We start from the raw sequence: 24,284 nt of genomic DNA, 5'->3' as shown, positions 1-24,284 counted from the left end.
AGATGCTCCCTCCAGTGAACCAGAGTATGTCAATTTACCCTTATTAGCTGATAATTCTGATTATGTTCAAGATACATTTCTAACATAACTCTATCATACCTCTGAGAAAACCTAGCGATCAGGTGTTTTCAATCTCATCTGAAATGAACAGTGCATGTCGGGGGTAACGCATTACAAGTAACATCCATTACGTAATCAGATTACTTTTTGATCTAACGAGTAAAGTAATGCGCTACAAGTAACGTGCATTACGTAATCAGATTACTTTTTGATCTAACGAGTAAAGTAATGCGCTACAAGTAACGTGCATTACGTAATCAGATTACTTTTTGATGTAATGAGTAAAGTAATGCATTACAAGTCACATACATAATCACATTACTTTTTTATGTTAATGCAAATTACATTCGAATAGAATATTTATTTACAGTCAGAAAAGTTACAGCAGATTAAGTATTTTCAAAAACAACAGTCACAGTAATAGTATGACTTGCAGCCGAAATATAGCCATTATGCATGAGGTCTAGATGATTAATCAGAATATTCCTCCAATCTAAAATCAATACCTGAAAAATTTAACTGTGGTATGACTCATTAGATATTGCTTGATGCTACAACATTTTATTTATTTATTTTTAACTGCAAGAGTCTCCTAGGTTAGAAGGAATGGGTGGATATTCTGGAGCAACTTGGCATTTCTGACATTGGCCATCTTGGTTGGGGGGGGGGGGGGGATCCACACACAGCGGCTTGCCATTTGGTGACAATGTAGGCCTATAGGTCAGGATGATGCACCACTAGAGGTTGATGTGCAACCATCAAAACCCATGCTAATGCAAGAAAAAGATTTTTGAATAGTTGTCCACTGTAGTGACATATGAAAGGGTTAATGGTTTTAAATCGTGTGTCTGTTATATTGGATTCTCACAGTTTGATATATTAATGACCCTCATATGTTTTAAAATTACTGCATTGCTTTGTGCTACAGATATGTTTCTTCTATAAACAACACATAAACAGCTTTGCTTTCTTTTATTTTATTTAAATATTTTCTTTTCTTTTTCCACGAAGAAGCCTTTTAGGGCTGTCATCACCAACCCCGTGTTTTAAAAGTAAAAAGAAAAGTAATAGTAAATTACAATTATTTTAAAATTAAAGTACAAATTAAAGTAAATAAAATGTTTTTAATTTCGTTATGTATATTTTTACGTTTTAGCTTGACAGCTCTATTTATTGGTTTTTAGTCTTTTCATTCATTAATTCATTCATTATTTTTTTACAATTTCAGCTATTTGCAGACGAGCCTGAATCAAATTGTATTACCAATATAATATGTAAATATACATACATTTTTACTGTGCTGTATGAATTGCGTAGTGGAGGAAATGTTTTCTCCAGTCTTCTTCAGCTTGATTCCGCGTCATCATCAGAACGCCTAATAATAACTACATCTCCCAGAGTTCTTAGTATCTAATCAGGAAGTAGATACGCACTGTGATGGCAAACAGATATAGTAGTTCAGCAGCCGCAGCGAGTAATACATTTAGTGTCAATTATACAGTTAAAATTTAAAGTTATTTGAAATTATTCAAGCGGAATGTCATGCCCATTCAATCACTCTGGTAGGACAACATGACGATTACATTTAAATTAATAGACACCTGATTTTTGTCTTATTTCTAATGGCTTATTTCTAATGGCTTATTATTTCCGAGCGGTCGTTTGTAGATCAAACGTCAAATTTGTTATAATTAAAATGAATCAAGCATTAAATAAACTGCAGGTGCATCAGAATGTGACCGTGTCCGTGAACATAATTTACATGCAATTTACGGATAAGCGCTCATCGATCTGATTTAACCCGCAGCCTGTGTTTCCGCAGCGGAGCTGAACCCCGCAGTGCTGCCGCTGGACTGGCTCCTGGGAACCTGGCAGTCCGATGAGCCAGGAGAGGGCTCCTTCCCCTCCATCGCACCTTTTCGTTACACAGAGACTCTTCATTTCTCACACGTAGGACAGCCCGTGGTCAATTTCATGTAAGTAACAAAATAAACCAGAGGTATTGCAACTCAGAATGCAGTGCAGACAGTCAGCAAGTTGTGAACTTTTTCTTCAGGTTTAATGCATTCCATGCTGAGAGCAAAAGGCCTCTTCACAGGGAGTGTGGATTCATCAGGCTTCAGCCGGGCACCAACAGGGTGGCTTTCATCATTGCCCAGAACTCAGGTGTTTGATTCATAAAAACGTTTAGGTTCATCTATATTACGGCATATCTTTTCTTTTTTTTTTAAATGTGTATCAATACCTCTTTCAGGTCTTGTGGAAATTGAGGAGGGGGAACTCACTGGACAGCAGCTGACTCTACACAGTGCTGCCCTGGCTAGAACATCTTTTGCCAAGCAGCCTCATGTTCAACAGGTCTCATAAATCAAACTGATTGACTTGTGCCTTGTTAGATCAATGAAACACTAAACTCTACTGTAGCAATATTTTTATACAGAAAATGTGGCATGAATTGTGCTGAACTAGTGTACCTATTAAAACAAATGTTTGATTAAGAATTTTGATTTTTGATCAGATCTCCAGGCACATCCAGTTGAAGCCGGATGGAAGGCTGGAACAGACCGTCTCTATGGCACTGGAAGGACAGCCTCTGACGCAGCATTTGCACATCACTTACCGCAGGACTGATTAACTATCTGTCACATGGGAGGAAGATGTATTTCTGAAAAGCACTTGGAAGTAATGTACTCATTTGACCTAAAATATTGATGGCTTATATATAGCAACCTGCAGTTGATGGCAATATATTTGTGACTAAGAATGTTATCTAAAGTTATAGATGTGATCTGACCTGTCTTACCGACAAAAAAAGCTTTGCAAATATTGTTACAATAAATAAAGGGGTATAATGTAAAGCAACCACATTAAAGTCTAAAAAATTCTTTACAAATTTAAATTGTTTAGAGGTAGGTCATGGCAAAGTCTCTGAAGAAAATGCTGTTCGTTTTCACGTCTATTTCACAAATTGAATAATAATCAAAATATGTCACATCACATACATTTTCTCTCCAGTAAAACTTAACACTAAATGTCTTCTTTGATATGTTTAATGGTAATTCAGGGGGATGCATTAATTCACTTAAAGACTCAATAAAGCTCTTTACCTTTTGATGAATTGTCATGGCATTTCTACTAATCGTGAACAATAATTTAAAGAAATCAGTTAATAGAGATTGCACTCACGATGATAAGGTCAATAAAAACATCCACTCTGTAATATCGTTCAAATGTTTAGGGTTGTACATTTTTGAATGAATGTAATACTATCATTCAGCAGGGATGCATTTATTTAATCAAAAGTGACAGTTAAGACATTTATAACATTACAAAATATGTCTAATTCAAATAAATGCTGTTCCGTTGAACTTTATTTTCATGAAAGAATCCTAAAAAAAAAAACTATCACAGTTTCCACAAAAATATTAAGGTACACAACTGTTTTCATCATTGATAATAATAATAATTGTTTCTTGAGCAGTAAAACAGCATATTACAATGTCTCTGAATGATCATGTGACTGAAAACTGGAGTAATGATGCTGAAAATTCAGCTTTGCTAACACAGGAATAAATTACATTTACAATTTTAATACAATAGAAAAGAGTTATTTTATATTTGAATAGTAATATAACTGTTTTACTATATTTTTGATCAAATAAATGCAGCCTTTGTGAGCATAAGAGAATTCTTTCAAAAACAAAACCAATCCGATTTCACCAATCAAGTGAAATTAAAATACTATTTTGTGACTTTAGTGGTTCCTGGGCACAAAATAATTTCCAGGCTTTTCATGACTTCTGTAACCACCTGTGTGTAAAAACTTTGAATTTCTCTCTCAGTGCCAACATTAAAATCTTTATTTAAAGATGTATACAGCTGGTGACAACAGTGTTACACACACACACACACACACACCACACAAACTGTATAAACCGAAAGTGCAAAGTGTCACTCCAAACATCATCTTAAGCAGTTTTGTACAAATAAAAAAAAAATCTGAACATTGTCAAACATTTAAAAAGTTTCACTCATGCCACAGTTATTGAGTAGAAAATCTCAGTAGAATGAACCCATGCAATGCATCTTCAGCACGAAAGGAGCTCCTTTACCTGCACACCTTATTTCAGGGTCATTTTAAATTAAGGAAGACAGATATTATGTAGCTCCACCAATGAATATAGCAGTAACATCCCCTCTACACAATATCAGCTCATAGTATTTCTTTCACTCTATGTTTAATATTTTAAGGAAAAGTATTTTAAAGAAATAATAAAAAGTAAAAGATGATTAAGGTGCAGTTAAACCTGGGTGACGTGCTATAACCTTTGTGAGGGGCCGTTTGCTCCCCAGGGCTTCACAAACAGTACAATGGTCCATTCAAATAGTTCTGGGATGGAAAGATTCAGTTCTCGGTCAACAGGATGACTTCCTGCACAAGGTTACTTCGTCAGGTAGATGTACATGGTCTTTATGAATTCCCTCCATGTTAACAGAGCTGTTGATAACCAGTGGGCATGAGCTCTAGAGTCTATGTTCACCACACATTTTGAAATGTCCCCCTGGAATGAAAGATGAAAAGAAAACATTTTCATTTGACACGCTATCACATACCATTCAAAAGTTTAGGGTCAGTAAGATTGTTTTAATGTTTTTTAAAGAAAAAAATACAGTAAAACAATACCATTATTAAAATATAAAATATATTTTCTATTTTATCAAATTTTAGAATGTAATTTATTCCTGTGATGGTAAAGCTGAATTTTCAGCATCATTTATCCAGTCTTCAGTGTCACATGATCCTTCAGAAATCATTCTAATATGCTGATTTGCTGCTCAAGAAACATTTCTTATTATTATCAATGTTGAAAACAGTTGTGCCGTTTAATATTTTTGTGGAAACCATGATACATGTATTTCAGGAATCTTTGATGAATAGAACAGCGTTTATTTAAAACAGAAATCTTTTGTAACATTATTCTTGCTGAATAAATTTTAAATTAGGGTTACTGACCCCAAACTTTTGAACAGTAGAATGTAGTATGCTATGCTCAATGCAAGTATGAAATTGCAGTAGCACAAAGAAAATAATTAGATGCACTTTTAACATTTAGGTAGCAATACTTGATTTCCTCATATGGCCTCTAGAGGTCAGGATCAATCTTGGTTTATGCAGAAGGCAGTACAGAGAATGAACACTTACCCATCCTCCCCTCTTTTTGAGCCATGGGACCATGCTCCTACGTGCAAATTCTCCTAGACTGTCCACAATGGTGTGCACCATGTCTGGATGGCCCTGTCGCACACAGTCCACCGCCAGCCCAGCAGCTACAGCGTAGATGGCCACCACTTTGCCCCATGTGATCCCTTGAAAGTAAAAGCAATTCTGTGAGAAGAAGAACCAGACGGCTACCGAGCTATGAGCACCTCAAACTCTCTCTTGCTTTCGCATTAATCATACTAACGTTTTAGAAATGAAATTCCTAAATAATTTTAAAAACAGTTTATAATGAGAATTCAGTAAAGAATCAGCAAATCCTAGATTTGCTCATATCTAATGCAAATTAAATGTCAATGAAAGAAATCAAACCATTTTTTCTCCACAAAATATAAATATTTATTTATGCTCTTTCAGTCAAGAGTGTCTTCAGAGGACATTTAAATTAATAAATAGTTTATATATACCTTAACTATATACCTTAAAGCAAGTTGTAGTTATTTTAGGAATGGCAACCTCCAATTCAACACAGACTTTCCACCATGAAACACATTTTAAGTATAAAACAGGGCCAGATCTAAGACAGCATCTAACAGTTTAGATTCGTTTCCTTGAAAATCTACTCGACTACATAGAGGCGCAGCTCTGCTGTGCTGATGATGTAACAGGAAGGCTAAAACCATTAAGTCTCAGCATTAACACACTGTCGTGCTTCACTAAAGATGAGCCAAGAGTCAATTGTTTACGTTCCTTCATCTTCAGCGTTCATTTAAGATACTCACAGATCTATACCTTACTATAGAAGATAGGTTGTGAGAAGATTGTCAGGCAGAGTAGAATGATGTTGCCATGGTTTTGGGCTCAATCACAACCACCATGCACATCAAGAAGAAACAGAACCAAGATAAAATATGTGACCAAATATGTACAGAGAGAAGAATGTGGGTATGTCCTTTTTAGGGGTTTTTCCATGTTCCGAAAAAAGACCACTGAAGAACTTGTCATTAAACCACAAGAGATGTTGATGATCAAAGTGGCCCACTCAAAATACACTACTGAAATAATAGGTTAAAGTCAATCGCTCTTCCAGTAAAGACAATTTTACTGTAATTTAATAAAAACAAACATAATGAAATTAATGCCCTGAACTGTTTTTTTTTAAGCTTAAACTCTGCTTAGGCTAACATTGCTTCATTTACATTTGGAACAAATCCAACCATCTCCAAATTCCCACCATTTATAGGAAAGATGCCCTCATGTGCAGTTTTTTTTTGGTCCCAAAACAGCCTCAATTATGAACAGAATATAATAATAGTAATAGTATAAATAATAATAACAAAAATAAAAATAATAAAATACTTTAAAGTCACCATGAAATCAAAAGAGTTTTTATGGAACGTTGCAGTATTTATTATAAATGATTTAGCCTACTCATGACATTTTTTTTTTTTTTCACATGCCCTCGTAAACTTTAATCAAAATAACTTCCCCTTCAACTTGAAACGACTTCTCTTCTCTGATGACATGTTTCTCGGCACAATTCTGGATGGACAACATTTCATATTTTCATTTCATTTATTTGAAAAAACAAAAATGCAGGGCCAGCAAGGTCATGCCCACAAACACTGCCTATGAAACACCTGTTAAAATGTCTTCAAGCTCACTTACCCATGGCTAGGATCTCTGTTGCTACAGAGAGAAACGCATCTGAAACCACAGCCTCGACTGCTACACTGATGTTCAGCTGCTTTGCGATATTACGATACACATATGGGCGCATACACTCCAGTTCATCACCTGTAAAACAAAGCAAAACCTGTCAAATGTCTTAAATATGCACAATGAGAGGGACAGGTGTTGTCATAATTTACTGATCATATCATTTTTTACAGTGCAGCCTTGATAAACTCTTGTTATAAATCACAGTATAAAATTACAACATTAAAGACAAATTAATCCAGACCCCAAATAAAATAGAGATAAACAAGAAAGAAAGAAAGAAAGAAAGAAAGAAAGAAAGAAAGAAAGAAAGAAAGAAAGAAAGAAAGAAAGAAAGAAAGAAAGAAAGAAAGAAAGAAAGAAAGAAAGAAAGAAAGAAAGAAAGAAAGAAAGAAAGAAAGAAAGAAAGAAAGAAAGAAAGAAAGAAAGAAAGAAAGAAAGAAAGAAAGAAAGAAAGAAAGAAAGAAAGAAAGAAAGAAAGAAAGAAAGACTTTTGATTTTCACATATTGATGTTATGTCAGATGATAAATACTGAAATAGCATTACACCTGTTACGAGCATCAATTCACACTCACTCCTGTTTCTCTTACCCAGTTTTAGAAGCACCACAGATACATCTATAAGAGCACCGTGTGGCTCGGGCAGATCTGGCTCAACTTTTGACCAGCTGAATCCTTCCCTCATGATTCTGGAGTGAATGAAGTCTATACAAAGTTCCTTGGACTGAGAGACGAGCTCTTTTTCCGTGTGAATCCGATCAAACACCTTCCTCTCCGCGGCGAACACGGTCACGGTGGATCGCTCGAACACGCTCATGTCCCGCATGTTTGTTAGGCACGAGCTGTGTTCACTGGACAGGTAGCCTACATAAACACCCCACAGACTCCACTAACAATACGAAGCGCATTTTTACGACGAAAGTTTAGACAAATTAAATATGAAACAGGTTCGCCGAAACGTCAAGAACCAATCAGGAAAAACAAATGAACAGCCCAAACTAAATTCCCTCGCTAACAAATTGATCAATCGACCAACTAACGCTCCGCTTACCGATTTGATCCTTTCTCATCTTCAGTGTCTTTTCCATGTTTCGCACGACAACCTACAATGTTGAAATGCACTTTCAGTTACATTTCCATCGTTCTGTCCGAGGTTGCTGTTTGCTTGTGCCCTGGATCGGACACTTGGAAGCGATTTTTCTCTCTACCTGGAACGCTTAGGTAACCACTAATGAACGGCTTAGTCCAAATATAAATGGGATCCTGGCACGGCTCACAATGCTTTTAGTCCATAGAACTACTATATCAAATAATATCAACTCATTCATATCCTAGGTATCAAATGAATACAAAAAGAGCATGCAACATTATTATTAATAACGTAAAAATCACACTCATATTAAAAGAGGAGACTTTTATCAAACAGACCCAGGCGTGAAGGCTTCCCATATAATAATGCTCATTTCATGATTCTTTCCTAAGGATCAGTGGGAAGTTCATTCATGCTTTGCTCTATAGTGGTGACCATGTAGGCTAAGTTATTATCTGTCTATGTTTAGCGAGCTAATCCTCTCACTACAAACCAACACAACAGTTTAAAGTCCTATGACTCGTGAATAGACCTCAGTGTGGATGTGCATATCTTTATCTGAGTCATATTTCACATAATGGTGACAGTGGTAATCCCAGAAGACAGTTTAAAATGTATCAGAGTTAAATTGCAAGTCACCTTCATTTCATTAATTTCATCATGTTTTATTCATAGTTGGCTTATTCACTGCATGCCATACTATAACTAAAATAATGTAATCTCACTGATAAAAGTATAGGCTACTTGTTGCGTGGATTCAGTTTATGTTCAAACAGCAACATTACACGCTAACTAGATAAAAAAGTGAAATCATAATCAACCACCCCTTTAAGCCTTATCTATTAAGACAAAAGCAACAGCAATACTGCTTAAAACAAACAGCAAAACAGAAAGACTTATTTGCCATGGATGCACGCATTGCGCCAAGGATCTGTCTTCATCCATTTTGCCACCAGTTGATTTGTGTTCAAAGAAAATTATGAAAAATCACTGAACTTCACGACACGTGACCCTACAAGAGTGATTACTAGGCTGTCTGTCAGTCTCACCCCCAAACGTCACATACTGACGCGTCTTGACCAAACGGCAATATACGACGAAAAGGGTACCCCTAAAACGTCCGTATGTGACTATTCGGGTTATGGGTAGGTTTAGGTATGCGTTAGGGTACAGCTAAGAGGCGCTGCTGGTGCGCTTATGTCTTCGTCTCATATGGACGTTTTAGGGGTACCCTTTTCGTCGTATATTGCCGTTTGGTCAAGACGCGTCAGTATGTGACGTTTTGGGGTGAGACCGGGCTGGTCTGTCTGTCACCTGCAAAAATTAAATCACGTGTTAGAGATGAAAAAAATCATCCCCTTGTAAGAACTGATTTTCCTGTTAAAACAAAACTATAGATAACAAAGGCAGAGCACAGAACCTTGTCCTGCCCAAACTTATCTCATTGTCCCCTTGTTTGACTTCAACTCATCCCCCCTCTCCCTCCTCAAGGAATGTCTATTTAACACATATGGTGCATCTTGAGAATATGTTGTTTTTCCTTTTCATGTTTGGTGTCATTTTAAAGGGCACAGTGCGATTGGTAAAATGGTCTTAATTTCATTGCAGTCATTGGTTTAATGAAAAAGATTGAGAACTTAGGGAAATCCTGTTCTTCTCTCTGGCTGATATCTCTTTAGGATATCTCCAGAAACCAGGTGCTACCCCCCTGGGGTACATGGATTGGCCCAAACAACTCTAAACAACATTTGCTTAACCCCCCTTCTGTTCTGATCTGGTATTTAAGGCGAGGGAATATAATACACTTTGGGACTCTTTACCAGGATCATCCCCCATAGTGATGTTTCAGTGCTTTCCTGTTGGAAGGCTCTGACACATTACTGTGTCTTTGTCAGGAAAACATTACTTACTTTTAGAGTCATCTTTGAGTAAATGATGTCATGTATTTTTGAATTGGCTTTTAATAATTTACTTCTGTAATTGGCATGATTTTTACCTGACAAATAAATGTTAACCTTGATTTATTCTGCATTCTTCTGAAATCATTATTTCCAGTAGATTAATGTGCAGTCTGGTGTTTCCGCAAATCTTTGTCCAGGATAGATCAAACTGAAGGCACTATGAATGGAGCATGGAGCACATCTTAGATGACCTTCTGATTTCTGACTATCTCCTGACTTAGCATGTTGTACGCTGCAACTATTATAAAAGATTACACCTATGGGTCTGCAGTGAGCGGCTGCATAGGGTAAAATACTTGTACTGCACCCTCTGACTATTTCAGGACTGGCTAGTTTGTGATCGTGAGCGCGCAGTCGCGACGTGACGTCTCAAAGCGACACTAGGTCCATATTGAACGAATAATTGAAAGTATGGGATAATCAGAATAATCAAAGATCTAAATTAATTCATAATCAATATTTATGAGTATTTTCTAATCAGAAATACGATCTAAAATTGATTATCATTTGAAATTGGAGTCAGATTACGCATAGAGCTAAAGTAATACTAAAACTAAGTTCCAATAAATTAAGTGAACTTCACTGGATCGCTGAAAAGACATACACGCTTTAAACCTTCGCCAGGCTGTTGGATTCCGTCGTTGGGCCAATGGGTGGTCCTTACACCCTGACTGACATTACTACTTTCTACTCAAGGACCTTGACAGAAATGTAGTGGAGTAAAAAGTATGATATTTGTCTTTCAAATGTAGTGAAGTTTAAGTTAAAAGTTTCCAGAACAAATACTCAAGTAAAGTACTCAACAAGTGTACTTAAAGTGGTGATATAATGCCCTTTTCACAAGATATACAGTATTCAAGTAAATGTACTTTGTTACTGTCCACCTCTGCTTTTTTTATGGAATATTGCAGTATTCTAAATGATTAATCCCTGCACTTCATCATTGTTTTAAAATTCATGTTTATTGGCTCGAGGGCGGTACAAAGTGTCACTCCTGAGATCACAGCAATAGCAAACCACAACCAACAATCCAATCAGTTCCCGATGGACAAAATCAAGTCCCGCCCTACATTTTTTCAAGTTTACAGAGATGTCTCTTTAATTCATTGCATCCATTATGTTTTATTCATTTGGCTCATTCACTGCAAGCCATACTACATCTAAAAAAATGTAATCTGACTGATCAAAAAAGTACTTTTTGTGTGGATTCAGTGGGTAGCAAAACTGCTTGTTTTGACAGATATACAGTACATTTGATATTAAATTAATGCAAACTATAATTCATAGACTATTTGGTTTATCCTGCTCATGCACCAAGTACTGTGCATAGCCTGTTTGTACTGTATTTGTCGAACATACATTTTTTATGCAATCACATTATACTGTTAAAGGAGTCCTATAATGCCATTTTCACAAGATGTAAAATAAGTGTCTGAAGTCACCAGGGTGTGTATGTGAAGTTTTAGCTCAAAATACCCCACAACTAATTTTAATAGCATGTTAAAATTGTCACTTTTTGAGGGTGAGCAGAAACCATAGCAAAAATGCACTGTTTTTGTGTGTCCCTTTAAATGCAAATGAGCTGCTTCTCCTGGCACAGATTGCTTGCGTTAACAGCTCCGATTACCTCATACAGACACGCACTAAAAATTTCAAAAACTTTTTGCTTTTATGTTCAAACCGGAGTCGGACAAAGATAGAAAAACTCAAGAAGTGACAACATGTATAATGCAACAGGACATTTCTGAATGGTTAGTTGATGAATTTATAGCTGATGTGGAGTTAACTATCTTCTAGTCATTGATTAGCATATTCCGTCATGACAATCTATAAATTGTGTTCCCGGGGGCAGGGTTTATGAAAATTTTAGGGTTAGTGATGTCACTAACCCTTAAATAAGTTCATTATAGCCCCCACCAACCGTTTGTTGTAGTCCTTAAAAAGGTTTTCTGTAAAATAAAAGCTCCCTTTGCTTTGAACTTTGAGCGTCGTAAATTTGCAGATGTTGTTTATGTTCCCGATGGATAAAATCAAGTCCCGCCCTACATTTTTTCTTGTTTGAAAAGCCGTTTCCCTCAGATTTATATCACAACAGGGAAGAAAAGGCTATCACAACCTCCATTTCATGCTGACTTTAAAGTCATCATGACATCAAAATGGACAATTCTTGTTTTTTTTTGTGGAAAATTGCATTCATTTATAATAAATTTATACATGAACATCATTCTTTTAAAAAAATGAATATGCCCTCATAATCTTTAATCAAAATAACTTCCCCTTCCTCTTGCAGCGGCATCTCTTCTCTTCTCTGATGATGTGTTTACTGGCGCGAGGGCGGGACAACCTGTCACTCACGTCGACCAATAGCAAACCACAACCAATCAATTCTAAATGGACGAAACCAAAGTCCTGTCATAAAATTGTTTTCTTGTTTGAGAAGCCATTTCACTCAGATATACTTCACACGGAAGGAAAGAATAATTGCAACTTCTGTTTCATGCTGACTTTTACGCTGGGATCCTTCTGAAGGATGCAGAGCAGCGAGGGCGACATGCAGCCACAAGGTTTGACCATTTTTCCCTTATTTTACTCTTATCATTAGTTCTTCTCTTGTTTAGAAATTATAGCATCAATCCTGATTTTGTCCTTACACCGTGATTACTATCTGCAAAATTAGGCATTTCATTCTAAATAATTTTTGCAGCTTGTTGTACATAAATGCTTAATTGTTTGTTGTCTTGCTGAGAGGAAGTTTTGAGCTCTGAAATTTTTTGTTTTCATGTTTGTTAAAGTGCCCCTATTATACTATTTTAAAGTTTGCTAATGTTGTTTTGGAGTCTCCTACAACAGGTTTACATGCATCAAAGGTCAAAAACTGTTTCATTTTCTCAAAATATACGTTTGCACATCACCACATTTTCAATGATTTTCAAACAACTCGTCAGATGAATCAATCTCTCTAAATCCCTCCTTTCCGTGAGCTACTCTGCTCTGATTGGCCAGATGGCTCAGTCTGTTCTGATTGGTTTACCGCGTACAGCGCGTGTGTCGAAAACAAAAACGCCCTTTGCCAAAACAACGTCAGAACGGCTTTCTACCCTGTAAATGACGTCGATTTTGCCATATAAATCCTAGCGTGAGTACAATGATGATGAAATACTGGAAGAACTAGTTATTCAACCCGAACCTCCATCGAGGACGACTCGAGCAGGATGTTTCTCAGTGATACACTTCTAAGTTTGAGGTGCATTATGAGATGTTGCAACTGTAATTCCTCACCATCAGCATTAACAATGCATGTAATGCACTAACACCAAGTGCATGTCCATCAACAAACCAATTATTTTTATTTGTACTTATTTATTTACCGAGTATTTTTTAAATGTATTGCGGTGAACGTGGAAACTATCAATAACAGTGCATTAGCCGAGCTCTAGCATGAATGACTGATAACAAATGTTGGTAAAACAAATCTTGCTCCATGCTTAATCTTTCCCCAAAGTAGTGAGAACGACAAGACAATCTGCATTAATTGACACAATTTTAGGTAGTAGTGGCCTACAAACTGATTAGCATAAGTATTTCAGTAAGACAGTGATAACGTGAGTTAGCCAGTTAGCAGGAGACCAACACAATATAAAACTAAAAAAAACTAAGTATTTTGAACACCATCTTTCAAGAGCAAGCGGTTTGCGAATCCTGCATTGAACTCCGAGATTTGAGAAGCAGTCGTCAGTAAAATAAAGGGAACACAGCAAAAGTTTAGGATTAAACTGCTGTGATATCATGGTAAAGATGAATTTTAACACTGATTCTTCACATGCTTGTCCTTTGGCAGTGAAAAAAAAAATGGCTTTAGCTCACATTGTACAGCGTCTTCTCGGGCGGGCAATATGCTAATGTTTCGCCTTGACGTCACAAAGAAACGGCTTATGACTCGTTTGAAAAACGATTCATTTAATTGACTCAGAGTGGACTCTTACTTTTTAAAGACAATAACTTTATATACGGTGCTCTTTCAGATTTAAAACTTTGCAGGAAGTTTTCATTCACTTAGAGCTATGTTACACACTACATGAAAGGTCATTTCAAAAATCCGTAATAGGGGAACTTTAAATTCTTTCCCTGCTGCCAGTATAACTACAACTCCCACAATTCCCCGTTCCTTGAATCAGAAGCCGCGCATGCGCTGTGGCTCCAATTATTTTGTTCTCCCGCAAGCAATAAATGAAGAGTCGCCGGAACGTGCGTTGATCAAGACAAAACAATTACAAGCGGAAAGCGTTTTTCTCGTACGCAGATACTTTCATACATGGAGTCACACGACACCTAACTGTCATTCTCGCCAGGCTGCGGGGTCCGCCATCAGGGGATTGGAGGCCGAAAACACGGTAGACGAACAGGACATGAAGAGGTGTTTTTCTATGTAAAAGCTAGCTAGCTAAGCAGGGGATCGGAGGAGGAACAGCAAAGCCTTGGAAGAGTTTTACAGCACCCCTCCTTTGGCAGAAAGGGCTACATCTGCTCTCATCCACACCGACCTGCTGTTAGGATGGCGCACCTCCGCGACATGCAGAACCAGGTAAATCCTTTGCCCAGCCGAGTCTGTTCATCATCAGGACGATTAATCTCATAATCAGTAAAACCACAGTGATGTTTAGTGAGCCTGTCATGACATGTCTCGATTTAGAGTAATTGACTAAATTGAGGGCAGTCTTGACGTTATATTGTGTCTGGGTAACTATTTTAATGCAGATCCTTTGAAAGAAACGTCTGTTTTTTGTTGTTGTTTTTTTGTTACATTCCATGTAATATCTTAAATTTAGTTGTAAATATTATTATATATATGTAAGTGGTTCATATGTTGCTCATAGTAGAGCATCCTAAAGGATGTAATGTAGTCTACAAGGGTCCATAGTAAATGCTCACTGATTTTCTTCTACACCTTTCATTGAATCTCATATCACAACTCTACTGCCTCTCTCACACAGAATTCCCGGCTTGACCCGGAGGAGTATTTCACAAAGCAAGAGCGCATTGGGAAGGGGTCTTTTGGTGAGGTCTACAAGGGCATCAACAATCGCACTAAAGAGGTGGTGGCCATCAAGATCATCGACCTGGAGGAGGCGGAAGATGAGATCGAGGACATTCAGCAGGAGATCACGGTGCTCAGCCAGTGTGACAGCCCCTATGTCACCAAATACTATGGCTCATATCTGAAGGTACACTCTCCCATTGTTTGGGATCTCAGGCGTGTACAGACAAACAATAGTAAGAGTTTTTTTTTTGTATGTCATTACAGCATCTTTTAATATCAACATGAAATCACTTTCTTAATGCATGTTGACATGATTTATTAATGCATTATTCCAAAGAAAAAAATTATACCTTTTTACAAAGGATGTAAAGTTATGTTAACCAATGGCCAAATTGCTAGGTTTCTACAAACTGCAAGGAGATCTGTGTAATACCTGGATAGAGATATCTGTTAGCATTCCCCATTCATCTCAATTGCACTTGTCTAGTATGGGCAATTTTTAAATGTGTTATATTTACTACTGGATACTCTTTTCTGCTGCCAGGTTGTTTTTAGCCATCACCTTAAGTGAAATGTCATGTTACTAATGACGTCAAGACAATGCTGATTTGCTGACACACAATCTGCTAAAATATCCTGAAATATTTGGGATTCAGTGTTGCTTGAAAAAATCTCCAATATCAATTTGAATGGCTGTCAAAAGCTAAAATATGCTCCTTGCTGCTCAATGGTGTAATAACTACATCTGCAAACATTGAGCCCTTTTCAAACTCACTTTTAGTAAGTAATGTCACTGTTTATTTATTTATTATAAATCTGCTTTATGTTGACATAGATGCAAAATACCATATCTGTCATGATTTCCGACAAATTCTTCTGCACCTTCAATCTTAAAATGTTTTCACAACAATTTTGGGTACCCCAAAAACACTTTACTCAAGAGTTAAACGTTAAAGAACCATATTTTCTCACTCTGAATCTCATTTTCTGCTGTTGTGCAATGAAAATTGTTCCATGGATGTTAAAGGTTCTTCACAGAACCATCTATATGCCAATAAAGAACCTTTATTTTAAGCCACATACCTACTGGAGTCCTATTGAAATATGAACACTAAATACAACAAATGTCATGTGACACTTTAAGAAATTGTGCTCGTTGTTTTTGCCCTTATCTATAGGGAACTAAGCTGTGGATCATCATGGAGTATTTAGGAGGCGGCTCTGCTTTAGATCTTGTAAGTAGAACAACAGTGGCTCTTCAGTTATGGGAACGTTTTCATGCGTATATTCATGTGATCATAAGAGCCTTCAGCTTTCGACTTAGAAATATAATTTGTCTTCTGCTTTCCTCCACACGTCTCAGTTGAAACCAGGACCGCTAGAGGAGACGTACATCGCCACTATACTGAGGGAGATTTTGAAGGGACTGGAATACTTGCATTCGGAAAGGAAGATTCACCGTGATATCAAAGGTGTGATAACATGCACGTCTGCCTACTCGAATCAGGCCGGCTAGGGATGGCTTCAGATTTAATCATTTGCTTTGTGTGAAATCTGAACTCTGTGCTGATGATTCATGTTGTGTCTTGTGGCAGCTGCCAACGTGCTGCTGTCTGAGCAGGGGGATGTGAAGCTGGCAGACTTCGGGGTGGCGGGACAGCTCACAGACACCCAGATCAAGAGAAACACTTTTGTGGGAACTCCTTTCTGGATGGCTCCAGAGGTCATCAAACAGTCTGCATATGATTTTAAGGTGCGGAGATCCAGATAAATGGTCGTTTCTCAGCGTGCAAAAGAACAACATGAATATTAATGTCCAAATGTGTCTGCAGAGCTGTGAAAACACACGTTCAGCACTCTGGCAGAAAGGCTGGAGTGGTAAAACTGTTCCCAAGCATTCAGCTTTCTTTCTTTTTTAAGTGGTAGGCATGGAAACCAGTCACTAACAGAGTTTACATTTTAGCGTAGTAGCAGCTAATCATATACATAATTGTATAATATCTAGTTGAGATCAGTGAAGACTATTTGGTTTGCTTTTTTGGCTGCAGGCAGATATTTGGTCCTTGGGAATTACAGCTATTGAACTAGCGAAGGGCGAACCTCCAAACTCCGACCTGCATCCGATGCGAGTGCTGTTTCTCATTCCCAAGAACACTCCCCCGACGCTGGAGGGCTCCTACAGCAAACCCTTCAAAGAGTTTGTGGAGGCGTGCCTCAATAAAGACCCTCGCTTTGTGAGTATTTTTGTATTCATTTCTTTTACCCAAACTTTTAGTCTATCACTGTTTCCACAAAAGTGTTAAGCAGCAAAAAACAGTTTTCAACAGTGAAGAAATGTCTCTGAAGGATCATGTGACACTGAAGACTGGAGTAATGATGCTGAAAATTCAGCTTTGCATCACAGGAATAAATTGCATTTTAAAATATATGAAAATAGAAAACAGCTCTTTCTTTTTTTCAATATAAATATTTTTTAACAATATTTCATCAAATAAATATACAGCATTTGTGAGCATTAGAGACTTAACCCCCCCCTGGAATTATTACTTTTGATTGGTAATGTAGCTGGAATATAGCACACAACTTGTTAAAATAAATGACCAAGCTCTAACTGTAGACAGACATCTCACGATTTTTGACATGAGGCGGTAAAAACATTGAGCATCCTGAGCAAGGCATCACTATTCTGGTTATGTGCAGCGTCCCACCGCCAAGGAGTTACTGAAGCACAAATTCATCACACGCTACACCAAGAAAACCTCCTATCTGACGGAGCTGATCGACCGATACCGCCGCTGGAAGTCTGAAGGCCACGGAGACGAGTCGAGCTCTGATGATTCTGACATGTACGTCATCCATCTGTCCATCATAATCCACATACTCTACAATCAATAACGGCCCTCTAATTCATCTTAATGTATTATTCATTTCTTATTACTTGAGCCCTGTCCTTTTAATTAGATCTCTGGTGAATTGATCTTCATGAGTTATAGCCTCTGTTTCTCCTCGTACTTGAACAGGGATGGCGATAGTGATGACAGAGACCAGTGTCCCATATGGACGTTCCCCACAGTCCGACCCAGCTCCATGAACAAGCTCCAGAAGGGCTACACAAACACAGACTCGGAGGTGAGGATTCCAACATTTCATATTTGGTTTAGAAATGCATCAGTTTGGGTTGGCCTGTCATTGTAGATCTTATTTTTTTTCTTTTTTTTAAAGGAAGAAAGTTCATAATACCAACATTTTAGTTGTGAAATTTCACTATTCATGATACAAATTTTGATATCACAGCAAAAGTAAAAAAAAGTTCAAATTAAATAATAATAAATGAAACAAAAACATTGATATGTTTCATTTTTCAAAGATGCAGCATTGCTTCAAATGTTTCATGTAATTATTCAAATAAATGAAGACTAGGTAGTGTTTTTCTTCCGGGTTTCTGCAAATATAAGGTCACAAAAAGTCTATATATGGAATTGCAGAATTCTAAATCATAATTTTGTGGGGTCTTACATTTGATGACATGTTCCAGCTACGGCTGGTAGGGACTACACGACATTCCTCCCGGGTTAGTGACATCATGAACCCGAGAATTTACATAAACCCCACCCCCGGGAATGTGACTTATAGATTATCATGACAGAATATGCTAATCAATGACTAGAAGATACACATAAGCTGCATAAATTCATCAACTAACCATTCAGAAATGTTGTCTACATGTTGTCACTTCTTCTTGAGTCTCTCCATATTTGTCTGACTCTGGTTTGAATGTAAAAGGCTTTTTGAATGTAAAAGGCTCTTTTTTTTTTTCAAGGTTTTTGAAATTTTCAGTGCATGTCTGTGTAAGGTAAAAGGACAAGAGCTGTTGTAGCTTTTATTTTATAAAAACTAAACATATTAAAAAAATTAAATATTGACAAAAACAACTAAATTACTAAACCGTACACTAAAGTTGAAATGAAACCAGAAAAAATATTACAAATAAAAAATATGAACAAAAACTATAATAGTATATCAATAATACTGAAATAACACTTCAGTGTACCTGTTTTACACCATTTTATTTTCAGCATTAACCTTGTACTGAAGCACCAGTACTTTTGACATCCTTACATGAAAGATAATCTTATGGTTTGAATTTGTTTTATAGGCGGCTGAGACGGTAAAGAGGCAGCCCAAGTCACAATGTTTGTCGGCGCTGGTCTCTCCCATCTTCAGAGAGGTAATAATGCACAATATCAAACTCATCCTGACTGGAGTTCTCTCTGCAAGCTTTATGCTTTTTATCACGGTGGCAGCAGATAATGCCGCAGTAAAGTAATAAACACTGATAAGCTCTATATTTTATAGAGTTAAATGTAAGTCAATCTGTTCTCCAGCTGAAGGAGAAGAGAAGGGCATGTGGAGGAGGAATGGGTGCCATAGAGGAGCTGGAGAATGCCTTCAACCTGGCAGAAGAGTCCTGCCCTGGCATCTCTGACCTCCTGGTCACACATATGATGGAGAGAGTGTGCAGGTGAGCAGATCTGTGCGAAGAAAAAGAACAGTGGTATAGAATATATGCCACTATTTAGGGCTTTTCACACTGCTCTTAACCCTGGGTTATCATCGTTCTAAACACTACTTTTAACCCCACATAAAGGAAAGTTTCACACTTGTAATTGAGAAGCAGGTTTAGCACCGGTGTTATGAAACCTTGCTTTGCAGTGTTAAGCCTGCATTGTGGTGCCGAAGTTTAGAATGTTACGACCAGAGATAGAAACCCAAGACTGCGACTAGGGACTTAAAGGGTTAGTTCACCCAATAATTAAATTTCTGTCATTATTTACTCACCCTCATGACGTTCCAAACCTGTAAGACCTTTGTTCATCTTCAGAACACAAATTAAGATGAAGTCCGAGAGCTGTCCGACCTCCCTATAGACAACAACGCCACTACCACTTTCAAGGCCGAGAAAGGTAGTAAAGACAGCTCTTGGATTTCATCAAAAATATAAATACATATATTTGTGTTCTGAAGATGAACAAAGGTCTTACAGGTTTGGAACGTCATGAGGGTGAGTAAATAATGACAGAAATTTCATTTAAGTTGACTTGACTTGGATTGTGACTCGAGTGAAGTGACTCTAGACTTGACTTGGAGTTGAAGACAGAGACTCGTGAAAAACAAGTCATTCTGGTACAGAATTCCCGATTACGTTCTCGTTACTACCCCATATGACAGCATGAAACACAACATTTTAATATTCATTCTTAATTCATTAATTTCCTGTCAATATGTGCTGCAGCAAACACACCAAGCCAGCGTTATTATATACGCGTGTGACGCATCTGAAGGCACCCATATTCATCACCCATTGGAAAAGAGCTGTTATATAAATGAACAACAAACAGTAACAATATTTCCAAGTCTTAAAGGTAGGGTAGGTAGGATTTTTATAAAAAACTTTTTTTCAAATTTGTTTAAACTGTCTTTATATACCAATACATAATTAAAATGTAAGTGCTCTGAAAAAGAGAGTATAAAAATCGAGTGACTGTAGACCTTTTAATCTGCAATAAACACAGCTCATTATTTCCATTCGGGACGAAACAATTTATTGGTTTGGGCGACTGTCACTCACTCTCGCAACCATGGCTACCACCCCTGTTGCTAGATCTGCCCATATGCGCGCGCACCCGTTTGATTTGAGGAGTGCAAGAGAGACGCGGAACCTACGAAGAGTAAAATTATGGCAGAGAAAGAGCATTCAAAATTCAAAGCACCTGCATATGCAGTCAGCGGAGACAAACAAGGCAAAAACTACTTCCTCGGACCCTGGTTGCCCGCACTCTTGAACGACCTCCTCTGCTTCGCCCTCGACCCCGGACCTGTCCTCAAACCGACGATGCGGTACTTGTCACCGGAGTGTAACGTTAGTCCTCATCAGAGTCAACAATGTTTTCATCATGGAAACTCTTACATGCAAAACACCATAAATGTTATGAATCTTACACGAAATTCACCTTCATCACAGTGTAACTGATGGTAATGGAAAAACGTGTATCAATGCAACCTGTTTTTAGCTTTGCCTTATAAATATAGCTTGTTACCGAATCAAACAAAGTAGGCTATATTTTTTACTTTACCAGTATCGATATGCTAGCTTGATAGTGAGTACTAAAAGAAATCTTATTTGTTTACATTCATAGTGATAAAGTTAGGTATTTTATTACATGTGATTCGGACATGATGTCACTCCCATGCACTGCGCTCCTTCCTCTCCACTCGTCTCAGGTAAATAAATGCGTCTTCCAGCTGAGCCTGAGTGTTTGGTGTCGCGCGTTCATGTGTTTTGGGGGCGTGGCTTTGGAAGGAGCTCAGAAGGGAGGGGGTGGAGTGAATGGAAATAATGAGCTGTGTTTACAACAGTCGTGAGAGGTCTACAGACAATCGATTTTTATACTCTCTTTTTCAGAGTACTTACATTTTAATAATGTATTGGTAAATAAGGACAGTTTAAACAAATTTGGAATGTTTTTTTTTTTTTTAGAAAAATCCTACCTACCCTGCCTTTAACTTGTGATAATCTGCGTGTTCGTGTCATTTAATTTGAAAAGCAATTAATCCGAAGGGGAGCTGCGGTGTTGCACATCTGTCAAGGGGCTTGCTTACTGTCCATTTTCATGCTTTTTCCCCAATTATTTACTACCATATATGCATATAATATCCAGATTTATCAAGTTAACTTTCATATGGACTGGACAGACACTTTCATTCACATTTTATGACCCTGTCCAACTCGTTTCCACATCAGTTTGTTGAGTCAGGGTGCATTATTATATCGCCTTATCACAAACAACACACAGACGGGAATGTTGTTCTTTGTGTTGTTTGCTGTAGCACTTGTTTATACATGGGTTTTGTTACCGCCGGTGCACACTGGAAAACTACATTACCCATCACTGCTTGAGAACTACAGCAAACTACGGCAACTCAAAATATACAGCACTTTTTTCTCCCGAGGTGACTGGCCCTGCTTTCCAAATGGTAAAATGTTATATGGTTTGAAAGTAATAGTTTTTGATTGTGAATAAAAATTAAATGATTTATTGAAGTGATACTTTGTGTGCTTTATTAGACATTTTTGAAGTAGAAATCAGTTTTGATAGTTCAAAACACTGGTACTTACAAAAAAGTGCTGGGAAACTGAGGCGTTTGAAGCTTTCATCAAATTCGAAACTTAAAGCTTTTAACACAGTGCGCATTAGCTACATCTGGTGGTTGGACTTGTTTTCGCCGCCATGTCTAACAAATCATTGCGGAGCAGAGGATATACGGTTTGAAAAAGCACATGACCAAACAAAGCTTCGGAAGTCCGTGACATACAAGAGTGGAATCAATCTGGGATCAATTCAGTTCTAAATTAATTTGTGCTAATGAGACCACAACTCATGTCATGTGTAGCCTGGTCAACGGATTCACATATTGATCATTTGATATAAAATATACAAGTATAATTAATATTTGACTTGAATAGTTGAAAAAATATTTTGAGTGAGCGGTTTAACCCTTATGTTCTGTAGACCCCAGCTATAAAACATGATTAAATGCAATAGAGGTGTGACGTGCATTCAGATTCTGTCTGGTGTTAAGGTTACATTTGACTCAAAACTATTCTACCGAATCCCAAATAAGTGTACACACACACAGCTGTTAGTGTGTCTGACGTCCCTCGAAGTGACGGGATAATCATTTCCCTTTTATGCATCAGGTGGGGTCACGATACAGCAATTTTTTTCAAACCAGCTCTCCCGACTTTCTGATACTACATGACGTTCGAAAGCTTCAAAACGTCATCAATCACGTGGTATTGTCATTTCGATACAAGCATCGGTAGAGTGTGTGATACAATAGTGCTTTGAAAACTGCGTCAGAGCATCGGGGCCCCCGTATCAACCATCCCATCACTAACAAAAACTAGGAAAACTATTGCTAAAAATAGACTTGAGACTTGAATTGGACTCAAAGACTTGTGAACATGTCTGGTTCCGACTAGGTGCTTAGCAACCAACAACCAATCACGTGCTTCATATTCACATGCTTTGGACAGTCACAGAAACTGTCTCAGTGTTTGAGGGGGAAATGTCAAATAGTGACTGAAAGTGACAATTGGAGTAAAGAGGAGACCGTTTCATTATTACATTCTAGTCTGAAAAGTCCATGAATACCCAGGAGTAATTGTTAACCCCGGGTAAATTAGAAGCAGTGTGAGACGTGATGCAAGATAACCCAGGATTCCTTTTACCCAGGGTTTACAAGGACACATGGTTAATTTTTGTAATAAATGTCATATTCTGCTGTAAAAAAACTCCTCTTCTTTTGTATCAGGTTTGCTCTGAATGGCAACACCAAACCATCATCACGGTGAAGCCCCGCCTCCGCTGCTGCTCCTCCCTCCTTCATCAGGACCACAATACAACTGCCCATCCTCCACCCTCTCTTACTCCCAGAGAACTTTTAATTAGTTATGATTAAATATTTTTACAGTTTTCTTTATAGAATGGAAAGTATTTAAGAGAAAAAGCCATGTCATGGAGCGAACTGTGTTTACCTGTTAGATCAAAATCCTATTATAAAGTGTTTATGGAAACAATGTGTTTGTGTGGTAATTGGTGTGAATTGTGGTAATTACACATTTGTCAAGACCTCTTTAAATATTTAATGAAAATGATACAATGTGCATCATAAAGTAAGGTTCTCAGGTGACATGGGGCATTTACAGTTATATTTATGAATACATGTAGGGGAGTCTAAGGTCTTATATTTATCTATAACCAAAACTTATACAAAACTATGTATGGTTGTGGAATATTAATGTTAGCATTGTGCAAAAAGCAAGCATAACACAACAACATTACTATTAAATAGTTCCTGTTATCAAACTGTTGAGCATGAAACTGCTCAAAGATTTTATTTTAGTTATGCTCAGATATCCTTTATTTTTAAGAAATGCTCAAATGTCCTGTTTTTACATGCGCTCAAATTATATTCCAATGGTTCTGGATCTTGTAGCATCTGTGTTCTGTTTCTCAATCCGTATCACGATACTGTCCTCATCTGAGCTCGAGCCCATTAATCCATGTACTGTAAATAGGTCAGGCCTCTCTCACATTTACACTTTCAATATTACATAACCTAATTTGATGCGGA

The 24,284-nt window shown here is 37.5% G+C and overlaps 3 protein-coding genes across 5 annotated transcripts; 2 read left to right on the top strand and 1 right to left on the bottom strand.

Moving 5' to 3' along the window:
- Positions 1-1,466: 1,466 nt before the first annotated feature.
- Positions 1,467-4,079, top strand: thap4 (THAP domain containing 4). 2 transcript variants are annotated; one of them, XM_081375276.1, is made up of 5 exons: positions 1,467-1,622; positions 1,883-2,036; positions 2,117-2,226; positions 2,315-2,418; positions 2,579-4,079. In XM_081375276.1, exons 1-5 carry the CDS (start codon positions 1,598-1,600, stop codon positions 2,693-2,695), a joined length of 510 nt encoding a protein of 169 aa, XP_081231402.1. In that variant the 5' UTR covers positions 1,467-1,597; the 3' UTR covers positions 2,696-4,079. The 2 variants fall into 2 exon arrangements, with proteins under 2 accessions (XP_081231402.1, XP_081231401.1); XM_081375275.1 differs by having other exon boundaries at positions 1,868-2,036; positions 2,579-4,071.
- bokb (BCL2 family apoptosis regulator BOK b) lies at positions 3,898-8,224 on the bottom strand. Of its 2 annotated transcripts, none has more exons than XM_081375274.1 (5): positions 8,049-8,224; positions 7,589-7,848; positions 6,947-7,075; positions 5,264-5,427; positions 3,898-4,622 (listed from the first exon to the last, which is right to left on the bottom strand). In XM_081375274.1, the coding sequence occupies exons 2-5, from the start codon at positions 7,821-7,823 to the stop codon at positions 4,503-4,505; spliced, it is 648 nt and encodes a 215-aa protein (XP_081231400.1). In that variant the 5' UTR covers positions 7,824-7,848; positions 8,049-8,224; the 3' UTR covers positions 3,898-4,502. The 2 variants fall into 2 exon arrangements, with proteins under 2 accessions (XP_081231400.1, XP_081231399.1); XM_081375273.1 differs by having other exon boundaries at positions 3,900-4,622; positions 7,589-7,861.
- A 5,992-nt stretch (positions 8,225-14,216) lies between these two features.
- On the top strand, positions 14,217-24,009 carry stk25b (serine/threonine kinase 25b). The gene is made up of 11 exons (XM_081375267.1): positions 14,217-14,630; positions 15,040-15,270; positions 16,265-16,321; positions 16,450-16,558; positions 16,682-16,839; positions 17,135-17,320; positions 17,787-17,932; positions 18,107-18,215; positions 19,243-19,314; positions 19,472-19,608; positions 23,463-24,009. The coding sequence occupies exons 1-11, from the start codon at positions 14,601-14,603 to the stop codon at positions 23,500-23,502; spliced, it is 1,275 nt and encodes a 424-aa protein (XP_081231393.1). The 5' UTR covers positions 14,217-14,600; the 3' UTR covers positions 23,503-24,009.
- The last annotated feature ends 275 nt before the right edge of the window (positions 24,010-24,284 follow it).

Source organism: Scardinius erythrophthalmus (genome assembly GCF_964197995.2).
Source record: "Scardinius erythrophthalmus genome assembly, chromosome: 9".
Lineage (NCBI taxonomy): Eukaryota > Metazoa > Chordata > Actinopteri > Cypriniformes > Leuciscidae > Scardinius > Scardinius erythrophthalmus.
The sequence above is the reverse complement of the archived record's forward strand: the minus strand, read 5'-3'. Positions and strand labels throughout refer to the sequence as shown.